The 16,511-nt window shown below is 31.7% G+C and overlaps 1 protein-coding gene across 1 annotated transcript in view; it reads right to left on the reverse strand.

Annotated features, from left to right (window-relative positions):
- LOC115886840 (zwei Ig domain protein zig-8-like) overlaps positions 1–16,511 on the reverse strand; it is a 524,614-nt gene that overhangs the window by 148,890 nt on the left and 359,213 nt on the right. Inside the window, exon 2 of the mRNA XM_030906144.1 lies at positions 3,771–3,937. Within this exon, the coding sequence (XP_030762004.1) occupies positions 3,771–3,937 (167 nt within the window). The remainder of the gene's footprint in view (positions 1–3,770; positions 3,938–16,511) is intronic.

The raw sequence follows: 16,511 nt of genomic DNA on the forward strand, positions 1-16,511 counted from the left end.
TATTATTATTTTATTTCATTTAATAACAAGATGTAGAATGTGGAATGAGTTGAAGGATGGTTAATCATCTTGACCTAAAATCTATTGTGTCCCCCTTTTTTGAGTTATAACACATCATACAGTCTATAACTTATGATTTATTTATTTATATATAATCGAAAATAAATTTCTTGCAGTTTTTAGGTATATAATAAAATTATATAAGAGTTTCTTGCCTTATACTAAAATGCTAATATAGAAATTAATTCCACGCTGTGTTCGACATAATGTAGATCAACCTGCTCTCACTACCGGTTTCGGGGCCCTACCCCATCATCAGGTGAGCTTGGGTCGTTTCCACAATATGTCGAGCACAGCGCATATTTATTTATATATGGTGATCTTTCTGTTGTATGGGGGCCGGGTATTACCCATCCTCCTCTGACAACGGACGTTCATCCGCAGAGGAGTGGGTATCTACCTCCTACGAGGGTTCTGATACCAGTGCTATCCCGAATCTATAATAAAGATTATACCCGGCGTCTTTCTCTATTGCCTCATTAGATTTGAGCTCAATTCCTATTGTCGGGATCTGACCATGGCCCTTCTTCCCCGAGTTGTTAACTCGCCAACTCCATGTCCTTACATACTGGCAAAGTTTGTGTTACGTCACTGAGTGCCTCTCGGTTTTGGATGGCTTTTCATCCTGACTTTTTCTCTCCTTGCCGGAGCAGAGGTGAAATATTCTCGCTCTCTCTCTTGCCCTTTGGGGTGGAAGGTGTAAGGCCAGGCTGTTTCTTGGTTCCTTTTCATTAATCATATTTTTACGTTAAATAAATTATTTCATGTTTTTGACTACCTAATTAAACCGGCTGCCTATGATAAAATGTGAAATAGTGCATTTTACCTTGTTTATGAAAATAAGTATAGAATATATTATATTTTTAGAAAACTCATAACAAGGCAAATAAAATAAGACTAATAATATTAGAGTAACCTATTTAAAAAAAATAGTTTTCACCTTTTTGATAAGTTATGAGTTAACCGAGATACGAAAGGGTCCGAAAAATTTAAAATTTTTAAATTCGCCCTCTATTTCAGAAATCAAGGGGGCCAGGAAAAATCTGAGTGTAACATCTTTAGTTTAATAAAATAAGTAACTATGTGCAAACCTCATACTTGTAACTCTACTCATAATAGTGAAACTCTATAAGACACACGAAAATGGGGTACCCTATACATTTTATAAATACATATGGTAATGCTAGAGTTGTTCGGTAAACCATGCTAGAGTTGTTCGATAAACATAGGAGGGAGGTAACGTGGCTAGCACTACGCTTCAATCGTCTATTATTACCTCAGGATTGTGAATCCAAGTACTCATATGTAAGACCGAGTAGACTTAGAAAACTAAACTACTTCGATCTACGCCAAAGATATAGATGATAATTACATCTTCGCTGCCGGTTCTTTTATATTGATATTATATTATTGGAGCGGAGGCTATTAAAATACATTTTTTACCAGAATTGTAGTATTTTTAATAGAATTATGTAGATAAGTAGAGGAGTTTTAAAAATATAGAGGAGTTTTAAAAATTCACATTTTCGAAAAACACCCTGTAGTTCTGCAACCGTAACAGATAGAGACGTGCGGGTGTCACCTTTATGTTTGTGATGAAGACTGAGCTCTAGACATCGACATTAGTTTCTGACTATCTTCTTTAAAAATTGGAGTTTGCCTTTAAAAGTGTTCAATTTTAACCACCCTGTAAAAACACTTTAATGGTTTTTCTTCTAAAACTTTTTCATGATCTAATTTTATAACCTTCTATCCGTACGCAGTAAAACCAGCAAAAAGAATATTTAATTATTTCTTGGTGAAAATTATATAACAATACAGCCACTTTCACAAAGCAATGTAAACTCTAAACTTATGATTTTAAGCTCCCTATCAAATCCCCCTAAACTCGGTTACATAAACCAGATCGTTCTACAGATCCCCTCCCCTAGCCCCGTCGAATTTATTAATTTAATTTTGCGCTCTACAACGTAAAGTCTCATATTTTCTGAGCACTTTTACTCTGCAATTCCCCCTGAACCGACATACTATTACGTAATAAGCCCTGTCTTTCCTCCTCGTTACGGAAATCTGTCGTTTTATTATGACATTCGAGTGTCGTGTATCTTTTTCAGTTTCTTCGTTGAGCAGGGTTGTAATCGAGAGCTAAACCGTTATTTGCACTTGGCACCTTGTGAGCTATAATTTTAAGAGAAAATAATTATGTTCGGATGATCTTTTTATTTATTTCTATTTGAATGGGTAACTAGGGAATGCAATTTTGGAAATTTAAAACATAGAATTATCGGTTTACTGGCATTTTCCGGCTTTTCCTCATCAGAAACAGCAAAAAAAAACATTAAAAATTGTCAAGACTTAAATATAGACCAACTTGGCCTATGTTAAACGGGGTTGAACCGTTATTTTCACTTGATACCTGTGAGGTATGATGTTTGAGAGATGATTATACAGGCTGATCCCAATTGTATTCCGGAAACTTTGGCAGCATATTCTGCAGATAAAACTAAGCAACAAAGTTCGTATATATGTTCTAAAATGCCTAGTTTTTGAGATACAGGGTGTAGTAGGTAAGTTACATTTTTATTTCGATTTTGTCCAAATAATTTCCGAAGTAACGTGAATATTTGGATGAAAATTGGTGTCTGGGAGTTTTTTGACGTTAGTAATTTGATTTTAATGTGAGTACGACTCCTCTTCCCATTTACTTTACTTTTTTTATGTCTCTTCTTATTAATTTTTTCTTCGGCTGTACCTGTATAAAACTAATGAGTGAGTGTCTTGGTATAAATCGCTAGGAGCAACCGTTCTCAAGATAGAGAACGGTTGCTCGTAGAATGGTAATAGCCAATACATGTCATTATTGACAAAAAGTTAAATATGTTGAGTAGATAGTTATTTGACTGAAATCATAAATTTGGGAACTTTTTATTTTTTTTTAAATTAATCATAAATTTTCCTCCGAAAAAATGACGATAAAACAGTTTCTCTTGAACTTGTGGTACAAAAACATTTCAAATTTATGATTTCAGTCTAATAACTATTTTGTCAACATGTTTAATTTATGTCAATGATGACAGGTATATAACTTAGATTCTCTCCAAATATATCGAGAACCATTATTCGTAGCGATATTTACCAAGATACCTTTTTGCCCAGAAAATGTCGTATATGTATATTTTTTTAACTCGGTAGTTTTATACAGATACGGGTGAAAAGTTATTACTCTTCAAACTAGTTAAAAAAATATGTAGGTGTCGCCCTCTTGGCGTATATTGGTATCAAAATCAAATTTCTCATGTCAAAAATCTTTCAGACACAAGTCTTCATACAAACATTGACGTTATTTCAGGAATGATTTGGAAAAAATCGAATTAAAATGAAACTTCTTCACCCTGTATTTCCGAAACTAAGCATTTTAGTACCTACATTTATTCGAACTTTTTTACTTATTTTTATCCGCAGATCATGCTACCGAACTTAATTCCGGAAAACAGTTCGCACCACCATAATAAGTTAAATAATTACAGAAAGAATTCAATATGACTGACTTCACATGTGAGATTCTCCAGAAAGTTTCGATGCAAGAGGTTCTTCTGTACTTTTGCATACCGACACTTAAATATAATATTTATATTTGTTTCGTTATAGTCAAAAAAGAAAATTATTAATCATTACATTATTACATATATGCCTTATTTTTTAAGACTTACCGTTCGGTTTCCCAAGTTTTTCACTCTACAGTGCAAGAGGACAGTGTTGCCAACAAGGCCGGTGATATTCGAGTCGACAGAAGTGTCGAAATACGGTCCTGTGCCTGGTGTGGGCCATTCGTGGAGAAAGTCCCGAAATTTTTTGCCGCTGATACTCTCTTCTGCATCTGTAATAAAATGAAATATATGAATGAATTCATTTGGAAACGCAATATTTAATTTAAGTGCGTGTGTAAGTAATGATATTGTTCGTTAGTTTGTTTGAAAATTGTGAATGTAATAGCGAAAAAAGTGATATTTCTTTTCATGGTTCGCTCAAATACCGTCTTTTCGCCAAACTGTCGCATCACATCGAAGTATTGGCTCATTAAATCGACTCATTCGAGTTTGTGACTTATGCCGGAGGAAGAAAAATGCGAAGTGTTGTACATCTTATTGTACTGATACACTAAAATCGGCACCTAATAGGTACATTATTGTGATTATATATTATGCTTTTTATTTTCTTAGAATTTTTAATTTACTATCTGGACAAATTTCCCATAGTATAAGTATATGAAATCATATATATTATTTCAGTATCACAATATAGTACCTTACTAAATACTCACACACCAACTATGTCGTATTTATAGCTTATGTGTGTTTTTTTATTGAATCTCAATCCTTCTGGTAGTTGATACTGCAAAAATATAAATAAACAAATATTGCTTTAACGTACAAATCTTTTTGTAAATAATAGATTGGTTGCTGTTGAAACTACTAAAAAAGACCAGAAATAAATAACTTTTAAAGATGCTTGGCTTTCGCTGTTGGCTTACAATTTTACGCTGTGCATTAAAAAGAAATAACAGAAATAAATGAGAAAACAATGTTTTAAGTGCGAGAATGGCAAAGAAGTTTCAAAAAGTTATTTTCTCTCGTAGTACAAAGGCAATTTAAAATGGTAAATTCAGATATTTTTCAGCTAAATATGAAAATAATTTAGTAAAATAATCGAGAGAGAAAATATGTCGGGAAAGATCGTTAAACAATCAACACTTTTTTTCTTTTTCAACCTTTCATCTCCAATTATTGTACTTTAAAATAATGCAAGTTAATAGCAGTTGATTTTTTGCTATACATTCAGATGCTGTAGATATAATATGTCCTAAATAACTTATTCTTTCAACTGAAGTTGCAATTTCAATGTTGCAATTTGATTTATCTGCAAAACGATACGTTTCTGAAGCTACATACTTTATATGTAATAGAATAAAACACATTCAATTTGATATTTACAGCATTTTCGAAAAATACGAAAACGTTTAGCTATTGTTATATGAGCTATCGGGGAAATATAATATTGTGAGGGAAATAAAATCACTAATATGTGTATATACAAAAAAATAACACGGAAATCCTGTTCCTAAGTAGATGCAAAACGAAACTTGCAACGTCCGGAACGATGGATGTCGCATAATGAGGAAGCTGTAGCGGTGGCAAATAAAGGTAAAGAGTCATAGCGTATCCATTCTCCAAGACACGCAATGTTTTGCATCCGAATGCGAATTTACCGTGGCGCAGTTGAAATTGCGGTTATTTATCGACGTTGGGGGATGAAATGTGTGTGTAGAGGGAATAAGAAAAAGAAGGGGGTAAAAACAGTACTCCTCCCTCTCCTCTATAACAAACTTTGCCGAAGGTCGAGTTTCCCTTATAGAATCTCGTTCTCTTAAACTGAAAAGTGCAATAAGATATTAAAAAGCCATTTACAGAAATTTGGTTTGATCTGAATTGTATAATTTTTGTATGTATTCTTTAATATTTTAGTTTCTTTTATATTCTGGTTTCAATTAAAATTTAATATTAAGAATGATCCAAAATCACAAATTTGTTATGAGCATACCTGAAAGATGTCGGGTAAGATCGTTAAAGAATCAACACTTTTTTTCTTTTTGAGCTTTCATCTGCAATTATTGTACTTTACAATTATGTAAGTTAATGGCAGTTGAATTTTTGCTCTACTTTCAGATGCTGTAGATATAATATGTCCGAAAGTTGAATTTTCTAACTCTAAACTAACTAAATATTTCTTTTGCAACTTCTTGTTTCAAATGAAGTTTTAATTTCAATGTTGTAATTTGATTTATCAGCAAAACGATGCATTTCTAAAGTTACATACTTCATATGTGATAGAACAGAGCACACTGAATTTGTTGATCGCAGCATATTCAGAATATACGAAAACGTATAGCCATTGTTATATGACCTATCGGAAATTGTGAAGAAAATAATACCAGTGATTAGGTATATGCAGAAAATAAGGAAATTTGTCCCTAAGTTAAACCTCTAACTGGAAATGGATGCAAAATGAAATGTCCGGAACGATGGATATGGCATAATGAGGGAGCTGCAGCCATGGCAATGGAATGAGCCATAGCGTGCCCGTTCTCCAAGACACGCGATATTTTGCATTGGAATTTGAATTTACTGTTGCATAGCTGGAACTGCGATTATTTATCGACGTTGGATGAAAAAATGGGTGTAAAGGTACTAAGAAAAGAAGAAGGAGGGATAGAAGAATTACTCTTCCCTCCTCTATAATCCTCTATAACAAGCTTTCTCAAAGGTCGCGTTTCCCTCACGGAATCTCGTACGAAACGTATATGTTTCCAAAGTGCAAGCCGCCTGTGTTAAGAAGAAGTTCGCTCTGCCTGCCGACTAATTATTCAATGAAGTTTAAATACTCTCCTATCTAACGTAAATGAATTTATGTCCCACTTAGATTTTCTATTAAATTAATATATTTTTGAAATAGGGTAATTATTTTTAACTGAAAAGTGCATAATATATAGCTATTATATTTTATATTTTTTAGAAATATCAATGTGGAAAATGGATATTGAATATTCATTCAACGCTAAAGACATTCGAAAATAATAAATTGTTTGCTGTAGAAACTACTAAAATAAAGACAAATAAATAGTACCTAAAGATTCATTTAGGGGATGGCTTTTAATTTTATTATAAAGAAGTATAAAACATATTAAAACAACACAGTGTTGTTTTAATATGTAAAATGTGAACGTGTGTGTCCATTGACTATTATTGTATTTTTCTGATGATGTTCGTATGAGCAAAACACGTGTCACAGTTTAACGTTGACACCGAGACTTTGAATCTTTTTTATACTTCTTTTTAATTTAAACCAGGTCTCTTTGTGAAGAATGGACACCTTCTTTAAATTTTAATTTTATGTTGTGCATTAATAAGAGACGCAGAAATGCAAGAAAAACAAGGTTTTAAGTGCGAGAATGACAAAGCGACATGATTTGTCGCGATTGTGGATTTATAATTAGGAAGTTTTGTAAAATTCTTTTCTCTGGTACCACAAATGGAACTTTAAATGGAAACTTCAGATATTTTTCTGTAAAATATGAAAATAATTTGGTGAGATTGTGAGAAAAAATAACGCTAAAGAAACATTTTTTTTTTCTTTTTAACTCCAATTGTACATTGAAAAGATGTAATTTGAACTCTGAAAAACGATACATTTCTGAAGTTTAACTAAAATGTTATGATTATCAGATTGAATATGCTCTATTCTGCATATTTAATCTGGTAATCGCAGCATTTTCGAAGTATGCGAAAACGTTTAGTAAATGTTATATGAGCTATCAAAAATTGTAAGGAAAATAAAACCAACCGATATGGGTAGGTATATACAGTAAAAAACACGGAAATTTCTTCCTAAATTAAACCTCTTACTGGAAATGGATGCAAAACGAAATGTCCGGAACGATGGATATGGCATAATGAGGGAGCTGCAGCCGTGGCAAAGGAAGGTAAAGAGCCATAGCGTGTCCGTTCTCCAAGACACGCGATATTTTGCATTCGAATGCGAATTTACCGTGGCATAGCTGGAATTGCGATTATTTATCGATGTTGCTGGATGAAATGGGTGTAGAAGTACTAAGAACAGAATGAGGGATAGAAAACTACCCCTCCCTCTTCTATAAACCTCTATAACAAGCTTCCCCGACGGTCGCGTTTTCTTTACCGAATCTCGTACGAAACGGGCATAACTTTTTAAAGTGCAAGCCGCCTGTGTTGAAATGTGTGAAAAACAAGGTTCTAAGTTCAAGAATAACAAAGCAACATGATTTGTCGCGATTGTGGATTTATAATTAGGAATTTATGTAAATTCTTTTCTCTGGCAGTCCAAAGGGAATTTTAAATGGAAACTTCAGATATTTTTCTTCAAAATATGAAAATAATTTAGTGAGATTGTGAGAAGAAATAACGTTAAAGAAACATATTTTTTTTTTAATTTTTAACTCCAATTGTTAGTTTGGCAGTAGTAGTGTAAGTTAATAGCAGTTGGATTTTTGCTCTACGTTCAGATGCAATAGATATTATCTGTCAGAAAGCTGAATTTTCTAATTGAAATATGTTTTACTTCTTGTTTTAAGTGAAATGTTAATTTCAATGTTGTAATATTTCATTTGTCTGCAAAACTAAAAAATTCTAAAGTTCCATACTTAAAATGTTATAGAATAGGGCACATTCAATCTCATAGTAGCACCATTTTCGAAAAATACGAAAACGTTTAGCCAATGTTATATAAGCTATCGGAAATTGTAATGAAAATAGAACCTCTGAGATGGGTATATAAAGAAAAACCACGGAAATTGTTTCCTAAATTAAACCTCTTACTGGAAGTGGATGCAAAACGAAACCTGCAATGTCCGGAACGATGAATGTGACGTAATGAGGGAACTGCAGCCCTGGCAAAGGAAGGTAAATCCATAGCGTGTCGGTTTTCCAAGACACGCAATGTTTTGCATTCGAATGTGAATTTACCGTAGCACAGCAGAAATTCCGATTATTTATCGACGTTGGGGGTTGAAATGGGTGTAGAGGTACTTAGAAAAGAAGAAGGAGGGATAGAAAAACTACTCCCCCCTCCTCTATAATCCTCTATAACAAGCTTTCCCAAAGGTCGCGTTTCCCTCACGGAATCTCGTACGAAACGTACATAAATTTACGAAGTGCAAGCCGCCTGTGTTAAGAAGAAGTTCGCTTTGTGTGGCGACTAATTATTCAATGCAGTTTAAATTTACTCTCCTGTCTAACCTAAATGAATTTATGGCCCACTTAGATTTTCTAGTAAATTAATTTATTTTAGAAATAAGGTATTTTCTTAAACTGAAAAGTGCATTATAACTCGATTGAAATTTAATATTAAGAGTGATCCAAAATCCCAAACTTATTGTAGGTAACTGAGCTTATTATACAAATCAGTCCTGATTTTATAAATTAATTTTTTTGTTGATTTTTGATAACCTTTATATTTTTTTAGAAATATCAATATAGAAAATAAATATTGAATATTCGTTCAACCCATAAAGACATTTGAAAACAATAAATTCTTTGCTGCAGAAACTACTAGGATAAAGACAAATAAATAGTACCCAAAGATTAATTCAACAGATGGGTTCTAATTTTATGTTTTGCATTAAAAAGAGGTACAGAAATGCAAGAAAAACAAGGTTTTATGTTCGAGAATGACAAAGCGACATGATTTGCCGCGATTGTGGATTTATAATTAGGATGTTTTGTAAAATTATTTTCTCTGGTAATACAAATGAAATTTTAAATGGAAACTTGCCTGCGAAATGATACATCTCCAAAGTTACATACTTAAAATATTTTTATTTCAATAATTTAAGTTTGTAATTATTTAGTTTATATTTAGTAAATAATAAATTGTTTGCTGTAGTAACCACCAAAACACGACAAATAAATAATTTTCAAAGATATTTGCCTTTTATTTCTTCTTTTATTTCTTTTTTAATTTTACGATGTGTATTAAAACAAAACAAAAAAATAATACAAGAAAACCAAAGTTTTAAGAGCTTTTTCAGACGAGGATACTGTATGCGAGATTCTGTATGCGGGATAAAGAATTACAGTCGAATACTATCGAGATACTCTTTTGGCATACTTTTTTTTAGGTACAAAGAAATATTCTAGTTTAAAACAAGTTTCAGTGCGGTGCAGACGTATTATTGTATTATATAATAAATATTGAAGAGTACGTTCTGCTGTGGCATATATATAATAATACAAAGCTTATAAATTTTTCATTATCGAAAGCGACACAATCCATGGTTTTCTTATTTATTGTTCGAACTCTCACTACTGAATTATTATTTTACTATAATAAACCTACAATAAATATTCTGTTCGCCTGTGAAATCTAAATCTTTTGTATCGCAAAAGTATGCGAGTCTGAAAAGGTCCATAAGCTACTATGATAATTCTGTATCCCAGATACTCCTTCGTCGCCGGGCTGCTGAAAATTCCACATTCAAAAATTCGGCCGCGCGATACTGTATGCGTCGCCGAATGCCGAATGTAAGGTACAATTTAACTACATGCTTTTTCTGTATCGGAGATACGCGCATCTGGGATACAGCGTCTTCGTCTGAAAGAGGTCTAAGTGCGAGAATGACAATCTTCTTCTTGAAAAACCATTACATAAATTCATAAAATATAATACATAATTTCACTGAAATTGAATAGAGCCGGAGATAAATATATTATAGGAAGTCAAAAATATCTGCGATAGCATTAAATCGGAGTCTCCTAGGAGTATATGAAAATATTTAGACAATATAAGCCATCGGAAATTGTGAAATAAGTAAAACAGTCTCCAAGACACGCGTATGATGTATTGAAGAACGTCCGGAACGATGGATGTGGCATAATGAGGGAGCTGCCAGCCGTGGCTAAGGAAGGTAAATCCATAGCGTGTCCGATTTCCATGAAACGCGATGTTTTGCATTTGGATGCGAATTTACCGTAGCACAGCTGAAATTCCGATTATTTATCGATGTTGAAGGATGAAATGGATTTAGAGGTACTAAGAAAAAGAAGGAGGCATAGAAAAACGACTCATTCCTTCTTTATAATCCTCTATAACAAGCTTTTCCAAAGGTTGCATTTCCTTCACGGAATCTCGTACGATACGTACATAAATTTCTGAAGTTCAAGCCGCCTGTGTTAGGAAGAAGTTTCGCTTTGCGTGCCGACTAATTATTCAATGCAGTTTAAATACTCTTATGTCTAATCTAAATGAATTTATGGAACTTGGATTTGCTTGTAAATTAATATCTTTTAGAAATAGGGTATTATTTTTAAAGTGAAAAGTTCACTGTACCAGAAAATAAATGAAAATGTAATGTAATCGACATTTGTACTCTTAAATGTAACACAATATATTGTCCGGACTCTGGCTTAGAGGTTTTAGAGACTGAGAATGTCTTTGCAAATAATAAACCGTTTCCTGTAGAAACTACTAAAATAAAGAGAAATAAATAGTACCCAAAGATTCATTCAGCGGATGGCTTTTAATTTTATGTTGTGCATTAAAAACAGATACCGAAATGCAAGAAAAACAAGGTTTTAAGTTCGAGAATGAAAAAGCGACATAATTAGTCGCGATTGCAGGTTTATAATTAGGAAGTTTTGTAAAATTCTTTTCTCTGGTAATACAAATGGAATTTTAAATTGAAACCTCAGATATTTTTCTGTAAATTATGAAAATAATTTGGTGAGATTGAGAGAAGAAATAACGCTAAAGAAACATTTTTTTAACATTGAAAATGTTTCTGTTATCCTATATAAGGGAGCCCAAATCGAATTAAAATGCTACATTTGCCACACCATGACATGTCATATATACAAGGGTATAGGAAATCTCGGCGCAGCGGCGGCAGTCGGCCAGCGCGCGCAAAAACCATTACATCGCTAATTGTTTATTGATATATCTTTATTAGTTTAAAAGCAAAAAATATGGGGTTTGCTTTGATACCTTGTCAAGACATAAGCGAAACTTTTAAATTGTTTCTTTTTTTCATTTAGGCCTTCGTTTTTCGTTAAATGAAAGTTATATTAAAAAAAAATCTCTATTTTTAAACCAAATTTTCGCATGATTGAAATGATTATTCATGTTTAAAGTTTTTTTTTGGTCATAAGCGCTAATGGAAATGTTTTTTTGTAAATAATTATAAAAAATTACTCCCTACGAAGACTTTATTCTGTACTGGATCAAAAAATAAGTATTTGTTTTCTCTATACGGTGGTATTAATATATCGATTTTTGATGATAGTGCCTTTTTACCCTGTTTAATTTTGTACTACTTTCGGAATAAGGGTCCCCATATCATGTACTGTGATGTACTGTACTTCCATCCCTGAAAAATTCAGCTTGTGACACCGAAGTGAGAGGTAACGTCAAAATAAGCTTTAATCTACCTACATCATCATAGGTAGGTGTAGGTACTCTAGGTAAATTCTACCTAGACAGTAGCTGAACTAGCTGACAGTAGTAATTAATTTGTTATCCGATAAGTAGTTGTCATTATATAAGTTTAATCGTCTTATACCTCCTATAACGGTAGGTTTTGGATTTTTCCTGATTGGTTTGTTAAACAAAAATATACTGGGCATATAAATGTCTGTTACAGGTTAATTCGTTAAAGAAATATGTTACACACATATTATTTTAATAATAATAGTATAATAGTAATGGCTATATTATGTTATAACACATTATTGAATTAACAATTGAAAACAGTATTGAATGTACTTATTTTAACCAATGCATTGTTTTGTTTTTTTAATCTCACAAATAAGAAATATTTTATAGTTTTTATTATAAAAAACAGTGATTATACAATTTATTTACACCCCTTACACTGTTTTCTGTAAGGGGTGTAACCAGGAGTATATTTCGTAACCTTTTACGATATAAGAGGGCACAAAGTGTTTTATTACTTAATGCTTAAAATTTAATAATATATTTGTACATAAAATAAAATAGACTAGAAAGTCAATTAATTAATATTGACGTAATTACTAAATAAGTACAAGATTTTTTTTCTAATTATTTTAGTGTATTTTTAGTCACCGAATTATAAAGGAGAGATATCCAACCATTGCATTATTTTACTCACAAATAAATGTTTTATGGTTTTTATTATAAAACAACGATTAATTTATTATACACCCCTTAACCCAAACACTCCAAGGAGGATATTTCGTGACCCCGTATTTAAAGTGGACAAGGTTTATTAGTCAATGTTTTAATTACCCAGCGTCTTTAATAAAAATCTAATGTAATTTTTCATAGAAATGATCTGACATGAAAAGCAAATTTTATCAAAAAACTTTTTGATTATCTACAAGGAGTAAACCGCTGACAAATGTCTGTATACTAATGCCAAAGTAATGCCAAAAATACAAATTAAATACCAAAATTTCTCATATAATGCCCCACTAATGCCAAGCTGATTCCAATATAATACCACTAATACCACGAATAATATGTAACACATTTGTTTCACGAATTAACCTGTAACAATACTGGTAGGTACGTGCACAGATTTTTTCCTAGGTAACTTAAAAGTCGTTAAAAAGTCTAATTATATTTAAAGAAGATATAATTCCAACAAATTACATTATAAGGCCAATAATGCACAAGTAATACCATTAAAATTTTAGCGTTTTTAACTTGTGTAACATATTTCTTTAACGAATTAACCTGTAACAATAGTGGTAGGTACGCGCACAGATTTTTTCGCTAGGTAACTTATTAAGTCGTTAAACAGGCCTATAAAAGCTATAACAACATAGGTAACTAATATTTATAATTTAATTCGAGTTTTAATCTCAAATAATAAATGTTTTTACTGGTGTATTTCTGAAGTGTTCATTATTAAAAGTAGATATTCTTCAAGTTATGCGAAGTAATAAGTAATGTTTCCGGTGAGACCGCGTATATGTCACCGGATTCTGGTTAGTATAAAGACTTTTTCTATAGAAAGAGTTTTTTCTATATTTTCCTTTCAAAATAAGACTAATTTCTTCTTATTCTTTTAAATATTACAGTGTTTCTTTTTCCTAAAATGTTATACTTAATTTTCGCTTAAAATTAAAAAATCACAAATGGAGGAAAATATACGTTATTGAATAAAGTTTATACAAATCACTTTACCATAACAAAAAAGTAAAAACATGTCATGGCGGAAGATATTCAGGTGGCATTTCACACATTTATCTATTAAAATCGAGATTAAAATAATAAACTTGCGTAACATGTTATACACGAGATAGAAAGTTTCAGAATCGATTAATACGCAATACGCTACGCAGTCAACTTATTCCTATGCGCGGATGAGCGTCTTCAAGACTCTTCCTTCGGCCAGGGTCACGACGCCGCCGAAGAGGAATCGGCCTACGTTTGGCTAAACAGGCTGGACACGGTGGAGTACGATATTGGCGAGTCTGAATATTTATAAAAATTTGCAAAGTAAAATATGTTGGAAAAATAATTAATCCATACATATATAAAAGCTCAAAGGGTTTTTTTGTTGCATCCATCCCGCCGAAACCGCTTTACCAATCTTGATGATTCTTTTTTTAAATGAAAGGTATATATGTGTAGATTTGTTATGAAGTATTTTTATAGTGCTTAATGGCTATTTCTTTGTGTAAAACGACTAAATACTAAAACATACCTGAAAAACACCTACACACAATACCTCCAGAAATAAATTATTTGTCATTGTCAGTGGTGTGTCAGTTAGATTATATATTACGTTTTTAGATATTTTAGAGTGAGTTCATGCCGCCAGCTTTAGATACATAAATATTAGCACAAAGGTTCGTTTAAACGACATTAGTGAATTAGCTACACAAAGCGATTTTAGGAAATTCATCCTCTTAGAGAGTAAAATTATCTCGGAACAGTTTGTTGTATGAAAATTCCTTACTATTTGGTCTAGAAGAATGAAATCCTACAAAAAGAATTAGAAGAAATTTTTGAAATTCATCAACCAAATGGGTAAAGTAAAAATTTATATAAAACTTGGTGACCTCTGGATTATACACATAAAAATTGGCACAAAGGTAAAGCGAATTTATGAAATTTATACCATTAGGGAGTAGAATAGGGAATGAAAGTTTGCTCTACGAAAATCCAATACTATAACATTATAAACCAGACAGTATAAAATTTTATACAAGGGTTTATTTAGTGACATAATAACGAAATATATCTTCCTCAATTATCCTTCAAAGAATAAAAAATAACCTATAAAGAGAGTATTAGTGCTCTTAATAAATAAAAAAGATGAAAAATAAAAAACATCTATGCTCACTAGCTCTCTATAAAGAAGTAGAAAATCATTTAAATCAATGCATGAATGATTCGAGGTGTAACGCGAACGTAGTCGCGAGAAAAAGCTAGTAATTTATTAAATTATTTTATTTAACTCATTAATTTTCATTGAAAAGGAATTTTTGTAATTCGCCACTATATTAGTTTTCAACCAAACCAAATCAATTTTAAGTTTTGCGATTTTGACTTATACTTTTTACAAAATCTGAACACATTTTAAAAGAAAAAGAGTTTTTGATAATATTTGTGTAGATTGACTACAAGTTGTAGAAGATAAATTTCTACGACCGGTCTACCTAGTGGTCTGCAGCATCGCCTTGTGGTGCAAACGTGGGCCTGTTAATCTGTGACGTGACGCACAACAGCCAAGAAAAACAGAAGCGTGGCTAAGAATTTAGTAATTTAAAAAAAGTCTTTTAGATACAGTAGTAGGTATTAAAAAGTTTTGTGTTTAAATGGGGTTTGCCTTTAACAGTTAAAAATTATATCGTAAAGTGTAACTTTCCGTAAGAATTCTTTATCTGTCATTGATCATGATCTGTCATCATGTTAACCTGATGTTTTGTATGTTATTTTGTTTTTTTCGAGGTTTTTTTGCTTGCTTGTTTTACGGATAGGTGCGATCGCATAATTATTATTGATAATGTTTTATTTAATGTTAACATTACTACTTTTTCAGTGAATCTTTAAATCTGTTGTCTTTTGTTAAGTTTGTTATTTAAACATATGTATGTAATACACTCATATTAACACTAATCATATTTTTACGTTTTTATTCATCATTTTCAATGCCCCCCCGGTTGCATCTTTGTAAAGGACTGTGAATTTTTTCTTTTAGTTTTTAACTCCAATTATACATTGAAAAGATGCAAGTTAATAGCAGTTGGATTTATGCTCTACTTTCAGATGCAGTAGATATTATCTGTCAGAAAGCTGAATTTTCTAATTGAAATATTTTTTTTACAACTTTTCAACTGAAACTTTAATTTCAATGTTGTAATTTGATTTGCCTGCAAAACGATACATTTCTAAAATTACATACTTAACATCTTTTTCTTTCAATAATTTAAGTTTCTGAGAAAATACCAATGTAGAAAATAAATAATAAATATCGCATCAACGCATAAAGATATTAGTAAATAATAAATTGTTTGCTGCGGCAGCCATCAAAAGAACGACAAATAAATAATGTTCAAAGATATTTGCCCTTCGTTCTTTGATTTATTTTTTAATTTTACGCTATGCTTTAAAAAGAAACGACAAAAATAGAAGGAAACCAAAGGTTTAAGTGCGAGAATGAAAATATTTTTCTTTTAAAACCAGTACATAAATTCAGAAAATATATTTACATAATTTCTATGAAATTAAATAGAGTCAGAGATAAATATATTAAAGAAGTCAAAAATATCTGCTATAGCATTAAGTCGAAGTCTTCTAGGAGTATATGAAAATATTTAGACAATATAAGCCATCAGAAATTGTAAAAAAGTAAAACATTAGTGGTATGATGC

The sequence above is a fragment of the Sitophilus oryzae genome, unplaced genomic scaffold (assembly GCF_002938485.1).
Source record: "Sitophilus oryzae breed Bouriz unplaced genomic scaffold, Soryzae_2.0 scaffold_499_pilon_pilon, whole genome shotgun sequence".
Taxonomy (NCBI): domain Eukaryota; kingdom Metazoa; phylum Arthropoda; class Insecta; order Coleoptera; family Curculionidae; genus Sitophilus; species Sitophilus oryzae.